This window comes from Ursus americanus, chromosome 11 (assembly GCF_024610735.1).
Source record: "Ursus americanus isolate L20-20 chromosome 11, mUrsAme1.1.p, whole genome shotgun sequence".
Classification (NCBI taxonomy): Eukaryota; Metazoa; Chordata; class Mammalia; order Carnivora; family Ursidae; genus Ursus; species Ursus americanus.
The window spans coordinates 51,480,033-51,503,796 of record NC_142137.1 but is presented as its reverse complement, the minus strand read 5'-3'; the positions used below and the strand labels follow the sequence as shown (position 1 = coordinate 51,503,796).

The following is a 23,764-nucleotide window of genomic DNA, read 5'->3' as shown; positions in this document are numbered from 1 at the left end:
CTAGCTCTCAAAATAAGAAACAAAGCATTTAATTATTATTCAGAATCCAAGAACATTGATACTCCACTGTTGGCATAATTATCCTCTTAGGCAAACTATGCTCCCCTCAGGATAGCAGTACCTTTGATATAGAACATGAGACATGACAAATGAATAACTAGGCAGAGCTTCATTTCAAAGAGTAGGGGCAGTTTTGAGGTGACCCAGCCTTAGCAAGAAACTAGCGTGCTGCCCTATTTTCCTACCCTGGTTTAGCAAAGCAGCAGATTTGAGTCCAAAAAAAGTAGCGCCCTCAGTTCTTCAAAGCTGGCCACCTACCCAGGTTCCAGCTGTGATGCTCCTTACTGAAAGTGGTGAAATATCAAGTCAGAGCTGGAGGGCTCCTTTATCCCAAGCAGAACAGGCAGCCACCTTCCTCCCTCTCTGTCAGGGAACCACCCATCACCACTGGGCTCCTCAGCCTGCTCAGTGAAGCAGGGGCTCAGATGGCCAGAGGGCAGCCTACAGGTCTTATACTCCACAGCTGCCTCAGCCCTCCATGGGATGAGCTGATTGCACTCCTACAACAATTAACCTTCACTGCTCACTGGGAGGCATAGAGGAACAGATATAACCCATTTTACAAATGGAAAGGTTGAGCCATGTGACAAAGATAAACTTGAATACAAAAGAAGATGCCTCCAAGTTTTTTAAAATGATGACTTTATTGTTTTTTGTTCTGATTACAAAAAGTGGACATTTTTTAAAACAGGAACAAAGAAAAAGAAAATATAAATCAGCCTATCTTCAAATATACTAGAAACTTCTTAAACTGATGGCCACCTAATTGACTAACCAGACTAATCCATGATGTCCACCATTCTCTCTGTAAACACACTAAAGATGCCCACTGCATGTTGAATCCTGTGGCTACACAGCCACTTGAGTGTCTACACATGGGTTCCCAAGTTAAGTAAGATGGCACTGACCAAGAAACAGCTCTTTGCTCCCAAACCTTTTCTTTCAGTTACCCTTGCTTTTATATTATGAAAACCAACAGAATGACACAGAAACTGATGAAATGTAAGTGTGAAAAGAAAGAGTTGTTTCTACAAAAACTATGCTTTGAAAGACTAAATGTAGGCAAATAGCACAAAACAATTGTCAAGTTAGAAGGGAGTAGCTGTAAAAGACTAGGAGAAAGCTGTACAACTCCAGAGAATTATCCAATCAAGCTTCTTCGCAAATATGTTTAGGTCTGCAGGTTCTAGTACTATTGTTTAAAATGTAAAAAAAAAAAATTATAAATCTTATGTGGTCCATCATGGAAATAATTTTTATAAAAACAAACAACAAAAAGCTCCTCTGAACTCCCACCAGAAGACCCATACCCAAAACAAAGAGCAAAGCCCTCTATCAAAACCAAGAAATAAACATACATCTTAAGTTAAAATAACATGTTTTATTATTTTTATAAAGATTTATGTATGTATATATGTATGTATTGGAGAGAGAGAGATCACGCGTGTGCGCGCGTGCATGCGCGCACAGACTGGGGGAAGGGCAGAGGAAGAGGGAGAAGGAGGAAGCAGACTCCCAGCTGAGTGCAGAGCCCAAGGCAGGGGCTCCATCTCATGACCCTGAGATCATGATCCGGGCCAAAATCAAGAGTCAGGCGCTTAACTGACTGAGCCACCCAGACGCCCCCAAAATAACATGTTTTACGTATGTGTGTGTCATTTTTATGCCTAGAACAATGTTTTCAATTTAACTTACCAGCTCCCAGTTCTGACTATCTTTGATATGAGGGCCTTGGTTGTATTTGGAAGAGGGATAAGACTTATTGGGTAAATCTTCTATAAGATTTGGAATAATAGGTCAAGTTTCTAACCCAGTGTTTCTCAAAATTTAATCCATAGAATACCAACCTCCAAACCGTCTTGGGGATTTGCTCTCACTATAGAATTTAATCACACCCTGTACTTCCTAGTTTACATTCTTTGAGAGGGATCTGCATTTTAACATGCTCCCTAGCAGATTCTGATCATGCGATGGTGAGAACCATTGTCTAGGAGAATAACTTTGAGTTTACTATAAAGGGACAGCTGCTCACAACAATGAACCAGATGGGGGTGTTCTGGAAATGTTCAAGCAGAGGCTGAATGATGATTGAGCAGGATTGTTAGACAACGTTCCAGAATTTGGTGGGAGGTTAAATTTTGTGTGATTCATGCTTGAGTTGCAGATTTTTTTTTTCTCTTTTTTATCCATTAGAACCACAAATTTTTAGTGGAGAATTCAACTGTTTAGCTGTTTTCTTAGCTTTCCTAGATACTTAGCAAATTTTCCGAAAAGTTACTGAAGAGGGTTAGTTAGCAAGTCATTAAGTTTTATACACAAATTATCCTCAAATGGTGACATAAAGGGCAATTTGACAGTCTTTCCATGCATTCTCTCTCCTCACAGTTGCTGAACCAGGCAGCAGAGTGGAAACTTCAGGCCAAAGTGCTGAAGGAACAAGAGACAGTCCTGCAGGCTCAGGTGACCGAGGGGGGGGGGGGACACGGACAACAATGCGTGGGGCGCGCTCTCCTCACTGTTCCTAGGTAAAAAGCCTGTGAACCAAAGCTAGTCTGCACCAGGCCTTATGTGTGGCAGGGGCAGGGGGTACAGGAGTTAGAAATGAACACTAACTTCCTATTTGTTATTTTAAAATAAAAAGAAAAGCACAATATTATATCTAAGAAAAATAAATGCTCCACAACAACAACAACATCCAGTCAGAAGGTTTGCTGACATAACCATGAGGGCCCTGAAATGGCCAATCAGAATGAGCTGGTGTCCGGGTTCCTGCCTATCTATTCATAAATACGTCCCCTCACTCTCCTCCCATTTCCCTACTAAAATAAGAATAAAATGTGAACTGATCAAATGCACCACCTAGAATATCTTTGCTTGCTTGATGTTATTTATAACAAAAGGAAATTAGAAAAATAAAGTCAGTGCCAAAGTTTTCATGCTACCAGACGTTGGTCTTGTCAGTGGTTAATGACTAGAAACGACGGACAAGTAGGGAACAATTTTGATTGGCTTTGCGATGTCATGTATGTTCTGAGACTGCAATAATTCATATCTCAGGTTCAAGAATAAAGCCTCAGGCAACAGATACCTCTATCCATCTTTCCCATGCCCTTGGGGCTCTGCCCCTTCTGGCAAACATTCCCTGCTGTGTTCCAGGTGAGGCGTCCGGGGACTGAGCTATAGAAGGGCGGTGGCTCCCCTGCTAGGAGTCCCAGTGCTACAAGGACTATAAGTCACAGAGAGCAAATAAACTCACAGAAGGTGAGGGAATCACAAGCCTTCCAAGCTGGGCAGTGTTAATTTCAGATTTGGGTAATTCACTTGTAAATGTTCATGTGCGGACTGCTATATGCTTATTCATGACAAAAAACAAAACCAAAAAACTTGGTCCTTACATGAATGAACAAGTTTCAGTTTTTCTTATTTGCCTCTTTAAAAATGAACAAGTGTTCACTGAACTTGTTCATTTTTAAAGAGGCAAATAAGAAAAATAAGAAACTTAAAATCACCAATCCTATCACTGCAGACAAAAACACAGGTAACATTTTCATATCTAAACTTCCTAAAGCAGACTTTTCCAATGTGTGAACTGAATGCAATGATAATTATTTTCCCTCAGTAATATAAAATAACCCGTCAAAATCATTTTTAAATACTAATTATATAGGAATTTGAAGCATGATGTTTCTTACTGTTCATAAAATCAAAGGATCCAGAGTTAAAAGACTAAACTCTAGAGTTACAACTCAAGATCATCCTCTAGGTCATCACAGAGCCACCACATCATGGTTGTGGGGTAGGTGGTAGGCAGTGGCTGCTCTCTAACCAGAGGCTGGCAGGAGGAGAGGAGGTGTGACCTTACAGTCTTGGAGACAGTCCAGAGAATCAGGGCAGGGCTCCTGGCTCCGTCTTTGCCCCATTCGCAGCACAGAGCTTTGAGGGGTACAATAGGCAATATTTGAAGATATTCCTTCTTCATATCATTTGTGACAAGCAATCTCTACTCCTCTATACTACACGGTGATAATGAACTTGAGAAGGGTAGGTTAATACCATTAGACTCTGGGCTAGAGAGGCTGGCATCAGAATCTAGGCCCTTAAAGACTTGTGGAATAAAATGTAATGGTGTGATCCAATATCCCACCAATACCCCCTCAAATTCAAAAAAGCTTCTACCAGGGGTTTTAGACTTGCCCATGTTCCTCGCTCATCCCTCAATACTGGACTGAGTCCAGGGACCAAGGCCAGAGTCCTGGCTCTTCTGCTCAGAATTTGTCTGACCCTGTGCGATTCATCTGAACCTCCCTACACCTAAATTTCTTTGTCTGTAAAATAAGAGTACTGTAATGCATCAGTGATCCCAAGCTGGAGTTCTCCGACCTCTAAGAGGCTCATCACTTTTCAGTATTTCCAAAACATAACAGCATATGAGGCGGCAGCTATTATCTAAGATATAGTTGTTTTTGACATTTTATCAGCTCTCCCTCAGCAGCTATGGATGGCAATTATTCACGTGTTTGGTTAAGTTTATAAAAGGAAAATGAGTTAATGAATACATAACATATGCATTTTGTTTTCAAGTTATGCATGCAAAGCACTTAGCTCCATGTCTGGCCCATAAGAAGAATAATTAATTCAACCAATATTTATTGAGCACTCACTCAGTGCTAGGCAAGGTTCCAGGTGTTGGAGATATACTAATCAATAAGAGAATCAAAAATCCCTGCATAAATTCACAATCTAGTGATAACAATATTAATAAAAATGCTAACAATTAGTGTATAAGCTAATACAACTATTATTTCATAGGTGAGGATCTACATAGGGATGTATGAGACAAAAGGAGTCTTTAGTTGCAAAAAAGTTGAAGAACTCCCGGAGAAGATGATCTCCAGACCCTGTCCAGCTCCAGTTCTTGAATGCAGAGAACTCCAGAGTTGAAGCCGTGTGGCCCTAAGCTAGGTTAACCTTGCCCTCTCCTCCACTGCTTTGTTTTCCATCGTGCGGGGCTCTCTGCAAGGACCCTTCCTTGTCTGTCTCTTGTCTTCAAGGCACTCTTCAAAACTCCAATAATAACTTAATCTTCAAGAAGACTATAAAGGCCCCCAAGCCCTATGTGTAATCATGTTTAAAGTTCCTCTTGAAAAGTAGCAACATCATATTTTTAAAACCTTTAAACCTTGAGAAACAAAATCTACCACAGGTTAGTGTGTGTAGCCCTTGAACACTTCCTTTGGTTTTTAGTTTCTTTAAAGGAGTGGGGTGGTAGGAGGCAGAGGTCTTAAGTCCCCATTTCTATGGTCTGAGCAAGGAAAATAACAAGGACAGATTGTATTTTACTAGACGAAGTCACTTTCATCCGTACAACAAGAGCTTGCCAGTATGGGGCATGGTTTTCACTTAGGGAGAGATGTCTGGCTCTCAATTATACAAACCAAGGCAACAGAGTAAATGTCAGAAATGATCAATGGGATACAACTGTCACTACAAATAGAGTATTCATTGGATCGATACGGATGAAGATGGTAGATGTGGAAAGTCAGCAAGACTAACAACGCAGCCATGTGGCCACAAAACTACAGCCCAAGGGGAAAGATCATCGAATACAATGTTAAAGACAGTAATCATAGCCTTTAAACCTAGAGGTTCTCACCTTCTGTATAGAGGATGAGAGGAGATAACTCTGCAACTACTATTAGAATTGGACTTGTTCCCACACCAAATCTCACAAGTTTGCTAAGACAATTCCTGGACACGCTTCTGTTTCCTATGTGCTATGAATGTTTGAAATTGAAATTCTGTGCTCCATTAAAAGAACGTGTGTGTTGCTCACCCACTTAAAAGTGAAAATGTTGGGGCAATTGTTGTTATTACTGACCCTAGAATATTTTGCTTCTATCTCTGCCTCTGGCAGGAGTACTGTGGGTGACCTCCGGATATCCCTTCCATGCTTCTCTGAAATACCAAAATAAAAGCAGGGATATGACACATGAAACCAAACATGCATCACATCAGCATACTAGTGAGAAGGAATGTACTACCAAGCAAATATGCATGAAGTAAACAGGAAGTGCCCATTTTTAGTTAGTATAAGTAAAGACTGCTAGAGTTGGTTACCTGAGAAAAGTATAATCCACACAGATTTTGCCACCTACAACAAAGAGGTCAAATAGGAAGAAAAGCTGAGTATGAAAAACAGTTATAGAAGGGAAATGGGGAGTTAACTGTTTCATGGGTGTCGAGTTTCAGTTTTGCAAGATGAAATAGTTCTGGAGATCAGTTACACAACAACGTGAATAGAGTTAACGATACTGAACTGTGCACTTTAAATAGTTGAGATGGTAAATCTTATATTACATGTATTTACCCTAATTAAAAAGAAAGAAAAAAAGTTGAGGGAAGAAAAAAACGGTCGCTAGAAAAAGGCCAGGCGAAGTGGTAATGAAATGAGACACCGCTTCCTGGCACTCTGGGCGTGTCTGCCTTCTCCATGCCACAAGAAAACATGCGGAAGGGAAACAAAATCTGCCCAACGTATACACCCGAAAGAGCATTCTGCCCAAAGAAAGGGCAGAAGCTGAGCGAGCTGGGTGAGGTTGCCCCTGCTGAAACTGACAAGACTGTGCCTGGGAGATGGCGCATGCGCCCATTCCTGCTCCTCCGGTCGGCAGCCTGTGACTCCAGGGCTGCAAAAGCGTGTTTGGGAGGACCTGCTCAGGAGACCAGAGTATCTGCCCCCGTCCTCTAACTGCAGAAATTACTAGAAGCATGGAAAAGAAACGAGAGAAAGTCAGAAAAAGAAGCTTAACAGATGTGACCCAGAATGCAAATGAACGGATTTTGTGATAGAAGGTGAAGAGGCTCAGCTCCGAGTAGCTGTTCCCACTCTAGACCACTAGATCATGTGCAGTCTAGGTAGCTTGTCCCATAGAAGCGTATCCTGGGATTAAGGGGCTTGACCCACTCATGGGCCCTGAAATCAATTCAGTGGATCCCAGCCAGTACTTTGGGGAGAAAAAATGAAACAATGAAATAGGATAGGTCAAGAGTGTGTTGCACATAATGAGTTCATGAGTAAGGATTATCTTACGCACTCTGTGTGTGTGTGTGTGTGTGTGTGTGTGTGTGTGTGTGTGTGTGTAAAAGCCTGGGGTACTTTCCCGGCCATGACTTCCCTGATGCTCCTTTACTCAGTCTTCTTTAATCTCTGTGCCAAGGAATCATGAGAAACAAATTTTAGGCCACCAGAGTTGCCCTGTCACATATTCATGAAGCTAAGGTGTGATTTCAAGATGACGGTCAGCTGTTTGACTTTTCTTTGGAAAATCTATCCTGTGGAAACGTTTTATGTTATCATTTCATTGTTCTTGTTTACTGTGGTAAAATCTCTGCTATTCTAAAATATTTGAGAATAAGCCATTCTAGATAAGCAGATTCTCTGCGTTTTGGGGGTTGAATGCCATACTCTCTCTACTTCTCACCCCAAGACTGAGAATTCTCTAATCTACTGGCTTCCAGTCAGTAGTTTTTCTCTGCTTTCAAAATGACAGTGTCACAGGTACCACCAGCTAGTCATCTGGAGCCCATTTGAGGAGTTGGAGCTGCTCCAGCCATTCAACAGTACAAATACGCGTTTGAAAATGCAGGCTTTACTAACATGTATCACCCATATTAAATCTCCACTCACTCAAAGCATGCCATTCTAAAATCATTTTCAAAAGCAAGATTTTATTATTGCATTACTGTCACTAGCAACGCACTCTCCTTCCTTGCCCTCCTTTATTCCCACCCCAAATGCAAGCCTTGGAATAAGGATTAGATAGAGGTACAAGGCACTTCTCCCCTGGTGAGCCACACACTTGCCAATACTAACCCATATGATGTTTTATACTGCATGCACATTAGAAATGGCATTCCTTCCTCAAGAATCATCCTTTCCATCTGTAGAAAATTGGTAATAATACACTGATTTTGATGGAAAGGGACATCTAATTGCTATTGGCTAGAACACTGTATTCATAAACATACAAAACCAACTTGACTAAAATGTAAATGGCAGCTGCTCAGTGTGGCACAAGCTGTGTAATGGCAGCCGCCCATGTTTGGTCCGCTTTTCCTACCACTTCTTTTCATTAGTCTACATTCTCACTCCCTTCATTACCCAGTGCAAACCTAGCCTTCTCCACAAAAACATGACTCACATGATCACCTGCCATGCTCACTTCCTTCTCTGACTGGCACTATACTTAATGGACTTGGCACTTTGCATTCACTGTCCCACAATCAAGTTGTCTTTGAGATTATCTTCCTATCAGGAGCGTGAGTCTCTCAAAAACAGTAGTCATGTGTTAAATGCTTTCGTACATGGAGTCAGTGCATACGTTCAACGCTCAATAAAAGTTTGTTGGTAAAAGTTATGATATAATGAAATGGCGATGACACATGTTTTTATTTCATTTTGCTTTAAAGATGTACTTCAGTTATACTCACTGACTTAGGTTGATCTCATAGTAAATAAAAGAAATGAACATACTACTAACATTGTATTGAGAATTCCTTTAAGTCATTTTCCTTCTCAAATAATGAACAATGACATGCTGTTTTGTTCTGGAAGCATTCTGAAAGCAGCCCTAAAATAGAACCATTCTTTCCCCTATTTACAGCTGACTCTCTACTCTGGAAGGTTTGAAGAGTTCCAGAACACACTAACAAAAAGCAATGAGGTGTTTGCCACTTTCAAACAGGAAATGGATAAAGTGAGTATTACTTATCCTCCACAAAATCCTGACATTTTCTATTTTGACAGGCAATTCTCCTTTGAGTTCATTTTTCTCTCATTAAGATACTTCAGTGCTTTTCATGAAGCAATGAAACATTTATACATGCAAATGAGATTTAGACTGTATTTTTTTTTATGCTAAGTATCTGGTGAATTAATCTCAGGAAGAGTTCAAAAACACTAGGATACATTTCACTCTGAGAAAGAATATTTTCTTTTTCTAGCCCATGGAGAGCTAAAAAAAAAAAAAAAAAAGCCAGCAATTTAACATTAAATTGTTTATACTGAAATTTTTTTAAAAACTAATTTTTAAAGATTGAAAAAACAACTTTCATACAAACATCCAAGAGTAGAATTTTAGAGTAGAAAAACCATTTCATACATTCCTTCTTAGAAGAGAATATAGGTAGTATGTTATAATTGGCAGAGTCTGGAATGAGAAGGAAGCCTAAATCCAAGTGCTGGGTGTGCTGCCTCTCCTCAAGTAGCACCGGCCGGTCCACTTAACTTCCCTCTAACTTTATTTTTCTTATCTGACATTAAGATACCATTTCCCTTGCCTACTTCACAAGATTGTGAAGTTCAAATAAATTAATGTATTTTAAAGGGTTTTAAACTTTCTTATACTCTTTTACAAATATGAGGTGCTATATATTATTATTGGGCATAATGACTAAATTTTATTCAATCCAATATTTTCCCAAAATAAAATCAGCACCAGAATTGTGTTTCTTAACATGCATTGGCATCAACCTTTTTTAAGTGCACAAAATGTCCTTTTAAAAACATTTTCTTGGGGCGCCTGGGTGGCTCAGTCGATTAAGCATCTGCCTTCAGCTCAGGTCATGATCCCAGGGTCCTGGGATTGAGTCCTGCATCAGGCTCCCTGCTGAGCAGAGAGTCTGCTTCTCCCTCTCCCTCTGCTCATGCTCTCTCGCTTGCTTACTCTCTAAAATTAATAAATTTTTTTAAAAAACATTTTCTTAAAATTATATGATTAATTTCACCATTCAGTGAACATACATAAATAGGTCAACATTTGTTAGCTTTCCCACTCCAGGACAGATCATTTTTCTTTTTTCTTTTTTTTTTATTTATTTGTGTATTTATTTGTCCGAGAGAAAGAGAAAGTGAGAGCACAACCAGCAAGAGTAGCAGACAGAGGGAGAAGCAGGCTCCCCACTGAGCAGGGAGTCTGATGTGGGACTTGATCGCAAGACCCCAGGATCATGACCTGAGGCCAAGGCAGATGCTTAACTGACTGAGCCACCCGGGCATCCTGGATCTATCCATTTTTCAAAAATCTTTTTTCACTATAGCGTTTAGAATAAATATTAGAGCAGAAAACTGTATTTACTTATTTTAAATAAATACTAGAACAGGAATTTTTAATCTGGGATTTATTTAAAGACTTTAAAAGCCACCCTGAGAATCAGTACACACACACACACACAAAATTGATGTGCATACTACATTTCTCTGAGTGTGGTTCCATAGATTTTATCAAATTCTTAAAGAGGTTGATGACTTTAAAAAGTTTCTAAACTACTAACTTGGTTAAGAAATGATCAAAATTAAAAACCATTCAAGGCTTATCTAGCTTCTCTATTGAGCCCAGGGGCTGACAACCTGGGCCCAGCCTCTGGCCTCCAAGCATTCACAGCCTCAGACATCATGGCACAAAGCAGAAAGTGCCCAGGTGGGTTCATCCAGAGAAACTGCACCTGATTACATATCTGACCTTCACTTCATCCAAGCAGAGCAGAGATCCAACAAACAGTTTCAGGTTCAAAAAAGATGGGCTGCATTTTATTAACTTCTATATCCTCTACACCCAGCTCCTTACTGGTAACCAGCAGACACTCTGCATATGTTGCATTAAATGGAATGAAATAACTCTAGTCCCACTCTTCTGCTAACTCATCTGAATATTTTTCCACCTCTCTGAGCCTCAGTTTCCCCAGTGATAAAGTGGAGGTACAAACAGAACATTCCTTATGGGACTGTTTCAAGGATGAAATGAATAATGCATGTAATCCCATTCTATGAATCCCACCACATTCTACAAATGTGAAGACAGAGGGAGCAGGAAGATGGTGTTGGAGTAGGAGAACGCTAGGCTCACCTCATCCCACAAACACAACTGGATAATTATCAAATCAGCCTAAACACCACAGAAATTGACCTGAAGACTGACAGAAGGCTCGCCCTTATCCCACAAACACAACTAGATAACTATCAAATCATCCTCAAATACACCGGAAATTGACCTGAAGACTGACAGAATGAACTCCACAACTAAAGGGAGTGGACAGGCCACATCAGAAAAGGTAGGAAGTTCAGAGCCGTGGTTCAGGAGAGAAACAGATCACAGCTGCTGTGGAGTGGAGGGTGGTCATGGAGAAGGATGAGAAAGATAGAAAGGGGAACACACAGGGGAAAGCACAATAAGAACATTTCCCTAAAGCCATTGGCTTGGAAAATGAGAGGGGCTGAATTTTGTGCGTTCTTGCAACCAGTGGGTCTTAAAGCCTGGAGTTTTAAAGGTCAGAAGTCTTGGCTGGAGAGATGCAGTCAAAAAACCCAGGATAGACAATGTGGAAATGGCAATGTGAAGAGCACCTGGGCACACAGTAGGGAGAGAGTATTCACTCTTCTCAGAGTGTGTCCCTGAGGGGCAGCATTCAGGAAACACCTCTCTAGGAACAAAGGAGCTGGCCAGCACCATTTCCCTCCTCTGTCCCTCAGCATAAGCGCAAAGCCACCTGTGGGAAGCATCGCAGCACAGACACCAACCACCACAGCACACACTGGAGATCCTCCCTGAAGCACCATGTTCTGGGCACTACATGACCTCTTCTTCATAAGGCCATTACTTTCAGGAGCAGGAGACATAACTGGCCTTTCTAACACAGAGAAGAAGACAGAGACTTAGACAAAATGTGAAGATGGAGAAATTAATCCAAAGTGAAAGAAGAAGATGAGACCACAGCCAGAGACCCAAGCAAAACAGATATAAATAACATGCCTGATGGACAACTTAAAGCAACAGTCATAAGAATACTCACTGGCCTTGAGAAAAGAATAGAAAATATCAGTGAGACCCTTACTGCAGAGATGAAAGAGTTTGAAAAGAACCATCAGAGATGAAGAATGCAATAAATGAGACTGGAAACAGGCTTGATGCAATGAACAGCAGGTTGGAAGAAGCAGAGGAACAGATTAGTGACCTGGAAGACAAAGTAATAGAAAGTAAAGAGGCTGGACAAAAGAGAGAAAGAAGAATTATGCAACATGAGAATCGACTTTGGGAACTCAGTGACTCCATCAAATGTATTACATTTGTATTAGGAGTTCCAGAAGAAGAAGAGAGAGAAAGGGGGACAAAAAATTTATCTGAGGAAATAATATGCTGAAAACTTCCCCAATCTGGGGAAGGAAAAAGATACCCAGATCCAAGAGACACAGAGAACTTCCAATAAATTCAACAAAAGCAGGCCAACACCAAACATACTGTAATTATATTTGCAAAATACAGTGATTAAAAAACTTAAAGCAGCAAGACAAACAAAGTCCTTAACTTACAAGGGAAAAGCCATAAGGTTAGCTGGAGAGTTCTCAACAGAAACTTTGCAAGCCAAAAAGAAGAGGCATGATACATTCAAAGTGCAGAATGGGAAAAATCTGCACCTAAGAATACTCAATCCAGGAAGGCTATCATTCAGAATAAAAGGAGAGATAAAGAGTTTCCAAGACAAACAAAAACTAAAGGAGTTCGTGACCCCTAAACCAGCCCTTTGAGTCCAAAGGTGAGACCTAAAGTGACAATATGGAGGCAGGAAACATAAAAGCAGTAAAAATGAATATTTCTGTAAAAATCAGTCAAGGAAATTTCACTAAAAAGGTATAAAATATAACAACATATACCGAAAATGTGGGGAGGAGAGGAGAAAAGAATAAGTTCAACCCTGAATGACCATCATCTTAATATAGGCTGCTATTTGCAGAAGAGGTTAGATACAAACTTAATGGTAACCATATATCAAAAACCACTAATAAACATGCAAAGAACAAAGAGAAAGAAATCCAAATATATCACTAAAGAAAATCAGCAAAACACGAGAGAAAGACAACAAAGGATCAGAGAAAATCTCCAGAAACAACCACAAAACAAATAATAAAATGGTAATAAATACATATCTATCAATAATTACTTTGAATGTAAAGGGACTAAATGCTCCAATCAAAAGACACAGGAGTCAGAATGGATTAAAAAAACAAGACCCATCTATCTTCTGCCTACAAGAGACTCATTTCAGACCTAAAACACCTGCACATTGAAAGTGAGGGGATGGAGAAACATTTATCATGCAAATGGATGTCAAAAGAGAGCCGGAGTAGTAATACTTGTATCAGACCAACTAGACTTTAAAACAAAGACTGTAATAAGGAAAGAAAGAAGGGCAGTATATAATAATAAAGGGGATGATCCAACAAGAAGATATAACAATTGTAAATATTTATGCACCCAACATAGGAGCACCCAAATATATAAGACAACTCATAACAAACATAAGGGAACTAATCAATAATAATACAATAATAGTAGGGGACTTTAACTTACATCAATGGAGAGATCATCTAAACAGAAAACATACCAGGGAACAGTGGCTTTGAAAGACACACTGGACCTGATGGACTTAACAGATATATTCAGAACATTCCATCCTAAAACAGAATACATATTCTTTCCAAATACACATGGAACATTCTCTAGAATAGATCACACATTAGATCATAAAACAGGCCTCAACAAATACAAAAAGACTGAAGTCATACCATGAACCTTTTCTGACCACAATGCTATGAAGTCAATCACAAGGAAAAAATCTGGAAAAGACCACAAGTACATGGACATTAAACAACATGCTACTAAACAATGAATGGGTCAACCAGGAAATAAAAGAAGAAATTTAAAAATACACAGAAACAAATGAAAATGAAAACACAACAGTCTAAAACCTTTGGGATGCAGCAAAAGTGGTCCTAACAAGGAAGTATATAGCAATGCAGGCCTACTTCAAGAAGGGAGAAAAATCTCCAACAACCTCACCTTACACCTAAAGGAGCTAGAAAAAGAAGAACAAAGCCTAACACCTGCAGAATGAAGGAAATAATAAAGATTAGTGCAGAGGATGTGAGGGCGATCCAGCTGTAACATCTGTCACTCATCGATTGCCAGGGTTGAATCAGTTGATCTGGCTGGCTAGGCAGGTGTCCCAATAGAGAAGGACCATTCTTTAGTCAGGGATACATGAGTAGCTACACGCCCTTCCTAGAACCTCAAACAAGCTCTCAAGGTCCATTTGTAGGAGAAGGTAGGGTAATCAAGTTTCCAAGACTCCAGACACATCCAAATGAGGTTCTACATATGATAATCTTTTCTTAAAAATAAAAATAATAAATAATAATAATAAAGATTAGAGCAGAAATAAATGATATAGAAACTAAAAAAGTAGAACAAACCAATGAAACCAGAAGCTGGTTCTTTGAAAAAAATTAATAAAATTGATAAACCTCTAGCCAGATTTACCAAAAAGAGAGAAAGGACCCAAATAAATAAAATCAAAGATGAAAGAGGAGAAATAACAACCAATACCACAGAAATACAAACAATTATAAGAGAACATTACAAAAAACTATATCCCAACTGATTGGACAACCTAAAAGAAATGGATAAATTCCTCAAAACATATAAATTATCAAAACTTAAACAGGAAGAAACAGAAAACTTGAACAGACCGATAACCAGGAAAGAAATTGAGTCGGTAACAAAAAAATTCCCAACAAACAAAAGTCTAGACCAGATGGTTTCACAGGCAAATTCTACCAAACATTTAAAGAAGAGTTAATACCTATTCTCCTCAAACTATACCAGAAAATAGAAAAGGAAGAAAAACTTCCAAACTCATTCAACCAAGTCAGCATTATCCCTAATACCAAAATCAGATAAAGACACCACTAAAAAGAGAACTACAGGCCAATATCCCTGATGCAAAAATTCTTAATAAAATACTAGTAAATCAAATCCAAAAATACATTTTAAAAATCATTCATCATGATTAAGTGGGATTTATTCCTGTGTTGCAAGGGTGGTTCAATATTTGCGAAGCAATCAATGTGATACATCACATTAATAAAAGAAAGAAAAAGAAACATATACGATCATTTCAATAGATGCAGAAAAAGCACTTGACAAAGTACAACATCCACTCATGCTAAAAACCCTCAACAAAGTAGGTTCAGAAGGAATATACCTTAACATAATAAAGGCCATGTATGAAAAACCCACAGCTAATATTATCCTAAGTGGCGAAAAACTGAGGGTTTTTCCTCTACAGTCAGGAACAAGACAGGGATGTCCACTCTCACCACTTTTATCCAACATAGTACTAGAAGTCCTAGCCACAGCAATCAGACAGCAAAAGGAAATAAAAAGCATCCAAATCAGTAAAGGAGAAGTCAAACTTCCACTATTTGCAGATGACATGATACTATGTATAGAAAACCCAAAAGACTCCACCAAAAAACTGCTAGAAGTAATAAACAAATTCAGTAAAGTCATAGAATACAAAATCAACATACAAAAACTTGTTGCATTTCTATACACCAATAATGAAGCAGCAGAAAGAGAAATTAAGAAAACAATCCTGCTTACAAGCACCAAAGCCTATATGATATCTAGGAATAAACCTAACAGAAGAGGTAAAAGACCAGTACTCCGAAAGTATAAAACACCGACGAAAGAAACTGAAAAATGACAGGGGCACCTGGATGGCTCAGTCATTTAAGCCTCTGCCTTCAGCTCAGGTCATGATCCCAGGGTCCTGGGATCAAGCTCCCAGCTCAACAGGGATTCTGCTCCTCCATCTCCGTCTGTTGCTCCCCCTGCTTGTGCTCTCTTGTGTTCCCTCCCTCTCCCTCCCTCTCTCTCAAATACACACATTTAATGCAATCCTTATCAAAATACCAACAGCATTTTTCACAGAGCTAGAACAAACAATCCTAAAATTTATATGGAACCACAAAAGACCCCATATAGTCAAAGCAATCTTGGAAAAAACAAACAAACAAAGCTGGAGGCATCACAATTCCAGACTTCAAGTTATATTACAAAGCTGTAGTAATCAAAACAGTATGTTACTGGCACAAAAACAAACACATAGATCAACAGAACAGAATAGAGAACCCAGAAATAAACACGCAATTATATGGTCAATTAATCTTCAACAAAGCAGGAAAGAATATCCAATGGGAAAAAAGAACATCTCTTCAACAAATGGTGTTGGAAAAACTGGACAGCAACATGCAAAAGAATGAAACTGGACCACTTTCTTACACCATACACAAATATAAATTCAAAATGGATTAAAGACCTATATGTGAAACCGGAAGCCATAACAATCCTAGAAGGGAACACAGGCAGTAACTTTTTTGACATTGGCTATAGCAGCTTCTTAGATATGTCTCCTAAGGCAAGGGAAACAAAAGAAAAAATGAACTATTGGGATTACATCAAAATAAAAAGCTTCTGCACAGCGAAGGAAGCAATCAACAAAACTAAAAGATAACCTATGGAATGGGAGAAGATATTTGCAAATGACATACCTGCTAAAGGGTCATATCCAAAATATATAAAGAACTTTTAAAACTCAACACCCAAAAAATTAATAATCCAATCAAAAGATGGGCAGATGACATGAGCAGACATTTTTGCAAAGACGACATCCAGATGGCCAACAGACATGTAAAAAGATGCTCAATATCACTCATCATCAGAGAAATACAAATCAAAACTACCAGGAGATATCACCTCACACCAGTCAGCATGGCTAAATTTAACTCAGGAAACAACAGATGTTGGCGAGGACATGGAGAAAAGTGAACCCTCTACACTGTTGGTGGGAATGCAAACTGTAATGGCCACTGTGGAAAACAGTATGGAGGTTCCTCAGAAAGTTAAAAATAGAGTTACAGTATAATCCAGCAATTACACTACTAGGTATTTGCTTAAAGAATAGAAAAATACTAAAAATACCTGCATTATCTACAATAGCCAAATTATGGAAACAGCCCAAGCGTCCACTGGATGTAGAAGATGTCGTATATTTATATATGCAATGGAATACTACTCAGCCATAAAAAAGAATGAATTCTTGCCGTTTGCAACAACATGGATGGAGCTCAAGAGTATTAAGGTAAGTGAAATAAGTCAGTCACAGGTAAATACCATGTGATTTCACTTACACGTGGAATTTAAGAAACAAAACAAATGAGCAAAGGGGAAAAAAAGAGAGAGAAAGAGAGAGAGAGAGGCAAAGCAAGAAACAGACTCTTAACTAGAGAGGGCAAACTCATGGTTACCAGAAGGGAGATGTGTGGGAGACGGGTGAAATAGGTGATGGGGATGAAGGAGGGCACTTGCTGTCATGAGCAGCAGGTGTTGTATGAAAGTGTTGAATCACTATATTGCACACCTGAAACTAACATTACACTGTATGATAACTTACTAGTATTTAAATAAGAACTTTTTTAAAAATGTAAAGACTGAGAAAATAGAAAGTTGCCTTTGTGTAGCCACTTCTCAGATGTGCCCAGATAGTATCAACATCTTAACGGCTAAAAAGCCCATCCAGCCTTTTCACCGATAGTCTTCTATTCAATAACACAAAAAATCTAAATTGCAAGCTTATTCTTGCAATTAAATAAAGCTACTTTTACTTTAAAGAAAATGCAATGACAAAACAAGGTGGACCTAAGGACTTTCCTTCTTCCTGAATTGGCTCTGGTGCCAATAAGTTTGTTCACCACTAACCTAGATAATTCGGAAATAAATAGGACTCTCCCCACAGGATCTTCATTCCTTGACATCAGACCTGTTTGCTTCAGCAGCTGGTAACAAAAGGACTTTTCTTGGCATCACATATGGAACTAATAGCTTTTTTGATATATTAAGTCTTCAGGATTAACATTAAAATGCTCAAATTTCTGTAGACAACTAAGAAAATGAAGAAGTTAGAGAAGGACACAGCCACGTGGAAAGCCCGGTTTGAGAACTGCAACAAAGCTCTGCTGGACATGATTGAAGAGGTAAGAAGGCTCCCCCCAGCTTATTTTCCCCTGTCTAGTCCAAATATTCGTACTCAGAAGATAATTATGACCTAATAGTACCAATTATTATCTTTGAAAAAGAGCCGATATTTTCTGAGATGTGACATATGAAATTATAATCAAAATACTTAGAGCAAAATAGAATGGGGTCCGGACTCACAAAGAGCTTTGTGACCCTAAGGCACATGCCTACTTGCTGAGTCCAAAGCTATCCTCAAATCAGCACCATGCCTGCTCAACTGCACTCCTTAGAGACAGAACAAGTGTCTTACTTGTCTTTGAATTTCCCCAGTGCCTGGCACATAGCAGGTGCAGAATACATTAGTGAGTTGATTTGAACACATGAGAGAAGACACCAGCCTGAGCACCCAGGGTAGGTGCTACTTTATAGACAGATATGGAGATGTATTGTTTAATTCTTCCAACAGGCATTTCATTACAGACATTATGTCAGGCCTTGTAGGTGTTGAGCCAAAGATACATGGCTATGGATCTGAGAGGCAGAGTTTGCAGGAGAAAGTCTCTCCATGTCAACCATAAAAAAAAACTTAAAAATAAAAAAAAAGTCTTAAAGGGTACAGAGTAGCACAAAGGTGGGGGCAAGGAGTAGGATGATTAGGAACGATTTCATGCACAAACACACCAACATTTCTACAGAAAAGGAGGAGAATTGAACAGTTTGAGCAAGCAGCATCATGAATTAGTGTGTGGGGAGTTTCTGTCGTTATAATTACTGTTCTAACAATTCATCCCAAATTGCAACCAATTCCAAAGAGATGAGCTTATTATTCACCAACATAAATCAAACAGTTGCTAGATTAGCAGACAGCAGTTCATCTATAGACTAGATGAGGTATTCCTGACAGCCAGGTCCCCTGCCATCTCATTCATTGTGCCACTGGAAGACTTCTAAGTCTTGGAAGCAGAAAATGCATCTACTTTAAGATTTTGAAGGCCTTGGACTGGAGCAGAGAAAAGCTTTGCCATCTTTCACTCCCAAAGAAAAGGATACAGTGATTAAAATTCTACCAAAGTCTCACACACAATGGAGAAATGGCAATGATGCCCCCAGCCAGGTGTCTGTTCAGCCACCACTCTGCGGTCAGGCCCCAGAGTCTGGTAGACAGATTCCTGGACAAATGGTTTTGCTTGTCTCCAGGGAGCATCCTGGCAATTTTGCTTTGCTGTTTTATGCTTTTTTTTTTGTTTTTTTTTTTTTTTTGCTTTCTATTGTTTTCAAATCACAGAAAGCACTGAGAGCTAAAGAATATGAGTGCTTCGTCATGAAAATCGGGAGGCTGGAGAACCTCTGTCGAGCTTTACAAGAAGAGAGAAATGAACTCTACAAGAAAATTAGAGACGCCAAAAAGCCAGAAAAGGATGACCAAGGTCAGCACACCTCCGATGAAGAGCCTGAGTACTCTGTGTCTGAGGGGGTGGGGGTTGATACAGAGGAAGCCGAGAGTGTTCACAGTGCTGTGAAAAATCTGGCCACAGCCTTCATGGTCATTCATCATCCAGAGTTGACCCTTGACCAGGCCAAAAAAATCCAACCAGAATTCAGCAGTCCTCAAGGGGGTGGTGACTCGGCCTTCAAGGAGCCGGAACAATCCCCTCTGAGCCCTTTATGCCATTCAGAGAGTTCCCTGCCTCCCCCAGCTCCTCAGGCAGAAGCCGAAGGAGGCCATGAGGCAGAACTGCCCCCCAGGCCCGGGAATCCCCCCATGGGGTCAGGAGCAGAGGCCCAAGACTGCGGTCTCCTTGCCACAGCCCAGACGGATCAGCTACCCCAGAAGTCAGAGGCAGAAGCTTCTAGTCAGGCCCCGCAGTCCCCAGCCGAGGCTGTGCTACCAGCGATGGAGGCAAATGGCCCCACTCCACCCCCCTCGGCAGATGAGCAGATTTCAGCTGGGGTGCTTGGATGTGGCCCCAGTAGGGAGCCGCCCCCACTGGAAGCAGCAGCAGAGGGGCTGCCAGCAGGGGCCTCAGTGGGGCCCCAGCTGCCCCAAGTGAGTGACACCAACCTGGAAGGAGTAGACTAAGCCTCATGGTGCCTTCCAAAGCTGTTCTCCCTGACGTTACATCTGCATCATAACAGATTATCTTCTGAAAAGGCATTAAGGGCTAGGGATGTCTAAGGGAAGAAACTTAATTAGAATCAAGACATTTTCAAATGTTATGCAGAGCACATTCAGCCTATGTTATTTGTTCTCAATTTATAACTGATGTGGAGATTTTCTATTTAACACTGGTTGATAGTATAATTTTCCCGAATGGCCACAAAATATACAAATAGAAAATTCATATTAGTTTTCCATTGAGATGGTATTTATTTCAATTTCATAATCAACAGTAAGATTTGGTGTTTCAAGACTTCCACTACAATATATAAATACAGAAAATGTGATGTTTCATTTTATTTCCCTATATAGGTTTAATAAGTTCCATAGTAAGTAATGGATGTCCAGGTTCCATTTAAGCATCATATACATAATACATGCATACATGTGGATGTATGTGTGTATGTGTGTGTGTGTGTGTGTGTGTGTGTATATATATGTATATATGTCTGAATGTATACACATGTGTGAATATATACATATATGAGTTTATGCACCTATATATACATATACATATTATACATCTATTTAATCCCTTTTTGGAGTTCTCTCATGCAAAATATTTAGATGGTAATCAAAAAAATCATCTCTTACTTGCTTGGGATGAGAGTATACTAATGCTCTATGAATCAGAAGTAGGTTCAGAACACAAGTATTTAGGCCATGTAATGTTGGGCAAAAACAAGGAACCAACGGTAGATCAATAAATCCAACCAATTGATCAAATGACTGAACAGCAGTTGGGTTCAATTGCAAGGGTGCAAACACATAGACACGAGGGTGCCACAAGAGGTCGTAAACAGAAGAGGGGAAAAATCACAGCTGTAGACCACTCATATCTTCCAGCTGCTTCTCAGACATGACTCAGCGCATTGCCTTGCTACCTGTATGGAGAGGCAAGCAGTCATGGCTACCTGCACGGAAAGGACCGGAAGTGGGAAGCAAGCCAGGGCATGGAGGGATTGAGGGCCCTCAGACTGAGACGAGGCTATGCTCTTGCCCCCTGCCTCCTGTTCTATGGGAGTCTTGAGAAAGAATGTTCACCTGACCCTGCCAAGTCCCCAGTTCCCTTGCTGTCATCTACTGCTCTCTCTCCAGAGGGTTTCCCACCACTTCTTGCTGTCACGGCTTTAATCTATAATCTCAAAGCACCTGCCCCTTTTTTCCAACTGCCCCTGCCCCCCAGACTTTGCAGGAAATTATACCCAGCCTTCATCTCAATTATTGCTAACTAAAAGCTATTATTTTCCTAAAACAGAAGTCCACATAGGGTCTCAAGATTAGTGATGAGGCATACAAACCAACACATTATCTGCTTTGCAGAATTCTCTACAAAGAACAAAAGGAGTCCTACTTGAAATGTTCTGAAAAATAGAAAAAGACGCAGAAGAAGGCAAAAGCTAGAGACCCCTGGGGTTGTCTACATGAGCATTACGTTACCGTTGCTGGACAAGAACCTCTACTACAGCTGACAGCATAAATTACTCCACCTAGGGCAGAGGGAGACTGGAACAAAGGAACAGGGAGCAAGGGAGGACAGGAGGGCAAAGGAGAGAAGAAGGGGGAGTGGAGGGAGAAAAGGGAAAAAAAAGGGTCTAACCCAGCCCTACCTTAAAAGTTGAATTTAAGTAGAAGGCTGAAAGCAAGATTCTCTACTCTTCATCCAGAAAACTATTCTTCAGTGTCGCGGGTGGCTGTCTGCCAAGGAACACATAGTACTTGTAGGCAGCAACCATATGCTCCAAGAATTGTAAACTGCATAAAATTTGTTTGAAGTAGACAGTGAGGGTAATAACAAAATGCTAATCAGGAAAAAAAGCCTATCACTATTTGAGAACCCATGTATTTTTATTTATTTTTTTCCATGGGTTTTTAAAGGCTCGAAATATTATAACCACAGACGATCCAGCCAAATTCAACATTACTGGAAATCTTAAGAGATTTAAACATTCATTTAATTCACAGCCAAATACTCACCATTAGCAATCCAGGAGGGTCTCCTTTCCCACTATTTACAGAAGCTAAACTTCCAAGAACAGAGTTAAGATTAGATAATCATAGTAAAGTCTCAGTCTGAATGTTCCTCGCAAGAGAAACAGGCAGGAGAGGAGCCAAAATCCGGTAAATCAAATATTCTAATACCCAAAGTTCTTTTTTTTTTTTTTCATCCAAAAACTTTCACAGCAACACGTTACTTACTACTGTGTATATCTTTGGCCGAGCTTCAATGCAATACGTTGCCTAAAATTTGCAAAGCTTAATATAGGCTCTGGAAGGATTATTTTAATATTCAAAAAATGTTTTATTATAGTCCTTTGTGTTAAAATTTGGCCTAATTATAACAATAACTCATAAGACCTGAAAGAATAAGGAATTTCTATTCTTTATCAAGTTCATGTAACTCTGTCTAGAGATGCCAAGTCTACTTTCCAGAAACACCAGCACTGTTTTCTGAATTAAATAACTCTAATTTATGTATCTATTGAAGTTACTTCTCTTCCCGAATGCCTACTTTTGTCACTTCTATGTGTCAATAATACCGAACAAAGATTATGGCTTTATTTTGTTGTTAGTTACATGTTTGGTCTCTGAGTAGAATGTACATGTAATGAAGACTTTCAACACCCTGGTGTGTGCGTGCGTGCGTGCGTGTGTGTGTGTGGTGAGAAAAAGAGAAGGAGGGAAAGAAGAGAGACAGAACATGACTGCCCAGAACTAATGAGAGAGCAAAAGCCCAGCTCCTCTGCCTGGCCCTCAGCTGCCGGCAGACAGCGATCACATGGCCAATGTTTCTCTTCGGTGCCGGTCTCCAGTGAGACTGTTTCCACAGGTTTCTCTGCCGTGTGAGCTCTCAGAAACACTCGGAGGAGTAAGGGAGCAGGTGTGGAAGGTGTCAGCTCATTTTACTTCTACCTGGTCCTTCTAACTCTCCAACAGTTTCTCTAGTAAGATCCCTAAGAGGCCTGACGGTTCTGCCTTTTGCTTATTCTCTCTTCCCAGTCTATATGGATCTAGGAGGGGCTCTTGAACAAAACTTTTCCTACTATGCTGGGAGAAGAGAATTATTTAGCTAAAATGGAAAAAAGATCAAACCCTGACCTTAAGGCTATTTTTGCTCCTTTTTGCCTGGTATAGATACACATTTTTAAAATAGCTCTCTCATTCTCTCTCTCTTTTTTTGAGATAATAAAGTATTATGTATTTGCTCCAAAATTGAAGCTGCTTTTCACTAAGACTAAGATATCGTTAGAGGAGAAATCATTTCAGGAAAATGTCCTTAGCCCCTTCTCCTCTAACCAGCAGTTAAATCCAGTACTTAGGAAAAATAAAAGTAATTTAAAATGTAAAGAATTGGGGTGCCTGATGGCACAGTCGGAAGAGCATGAGACTCTGACCCTGGCGTCATGAGTTCAAGCCCCACGTTGCGTGTAGAGCTTACATAAAACGTAAAGAATTTCTTAAGATAGGAAATAAAAATGATGACTCTGGTCTCTAACACTTGTTGCCATTGTAAACTGGCAAGTAAGATTTAGGGTGCAAGTAGGATATATGGGTAAATTTTTACAAGGTTTAAACCATTTATATTTCTGTACTTTATGACCTAAAAATTAAAGTCATCATTAGATCAACCATA

The 23,764-nt window shown here is 39.8% G+C and overlaps 1 protein-coding gene across 1 annotated transcript in view; it reads left to right on the top strand.

Moving 5' to 3' along the window:
- TXLNB (taxilin beta) overlaps positions 1–20,424 on the top strand; it is a 43,490-nt gene extending 23,066 nt beyond the window's left edge. Inside the window, exons 7-10 of the mRNA XM_045814730.2 lie at positions 2,446–2,520; positions 8,724–8,816; positions 17,894–17,989; positions 19,258–20,424. Of these exons, the coding sequence (XP_045670686.2) occupies positions 2,446–2,520; positions 8,724–8,816; positions 17,894–17,989; positions 19,258–20,052 (1,059 nt within the window). The 3' untranslated portion in view covers positions 20,053–20,424. The remainder of the gene's footprint in view (positions 1–2,445; positions 2,521–8,723; positions 8,817–17,893; positions 17,990–19,257) is intronic.
- Positions 20,425–23,764: the final 3,340 nt, after the last annotated feature.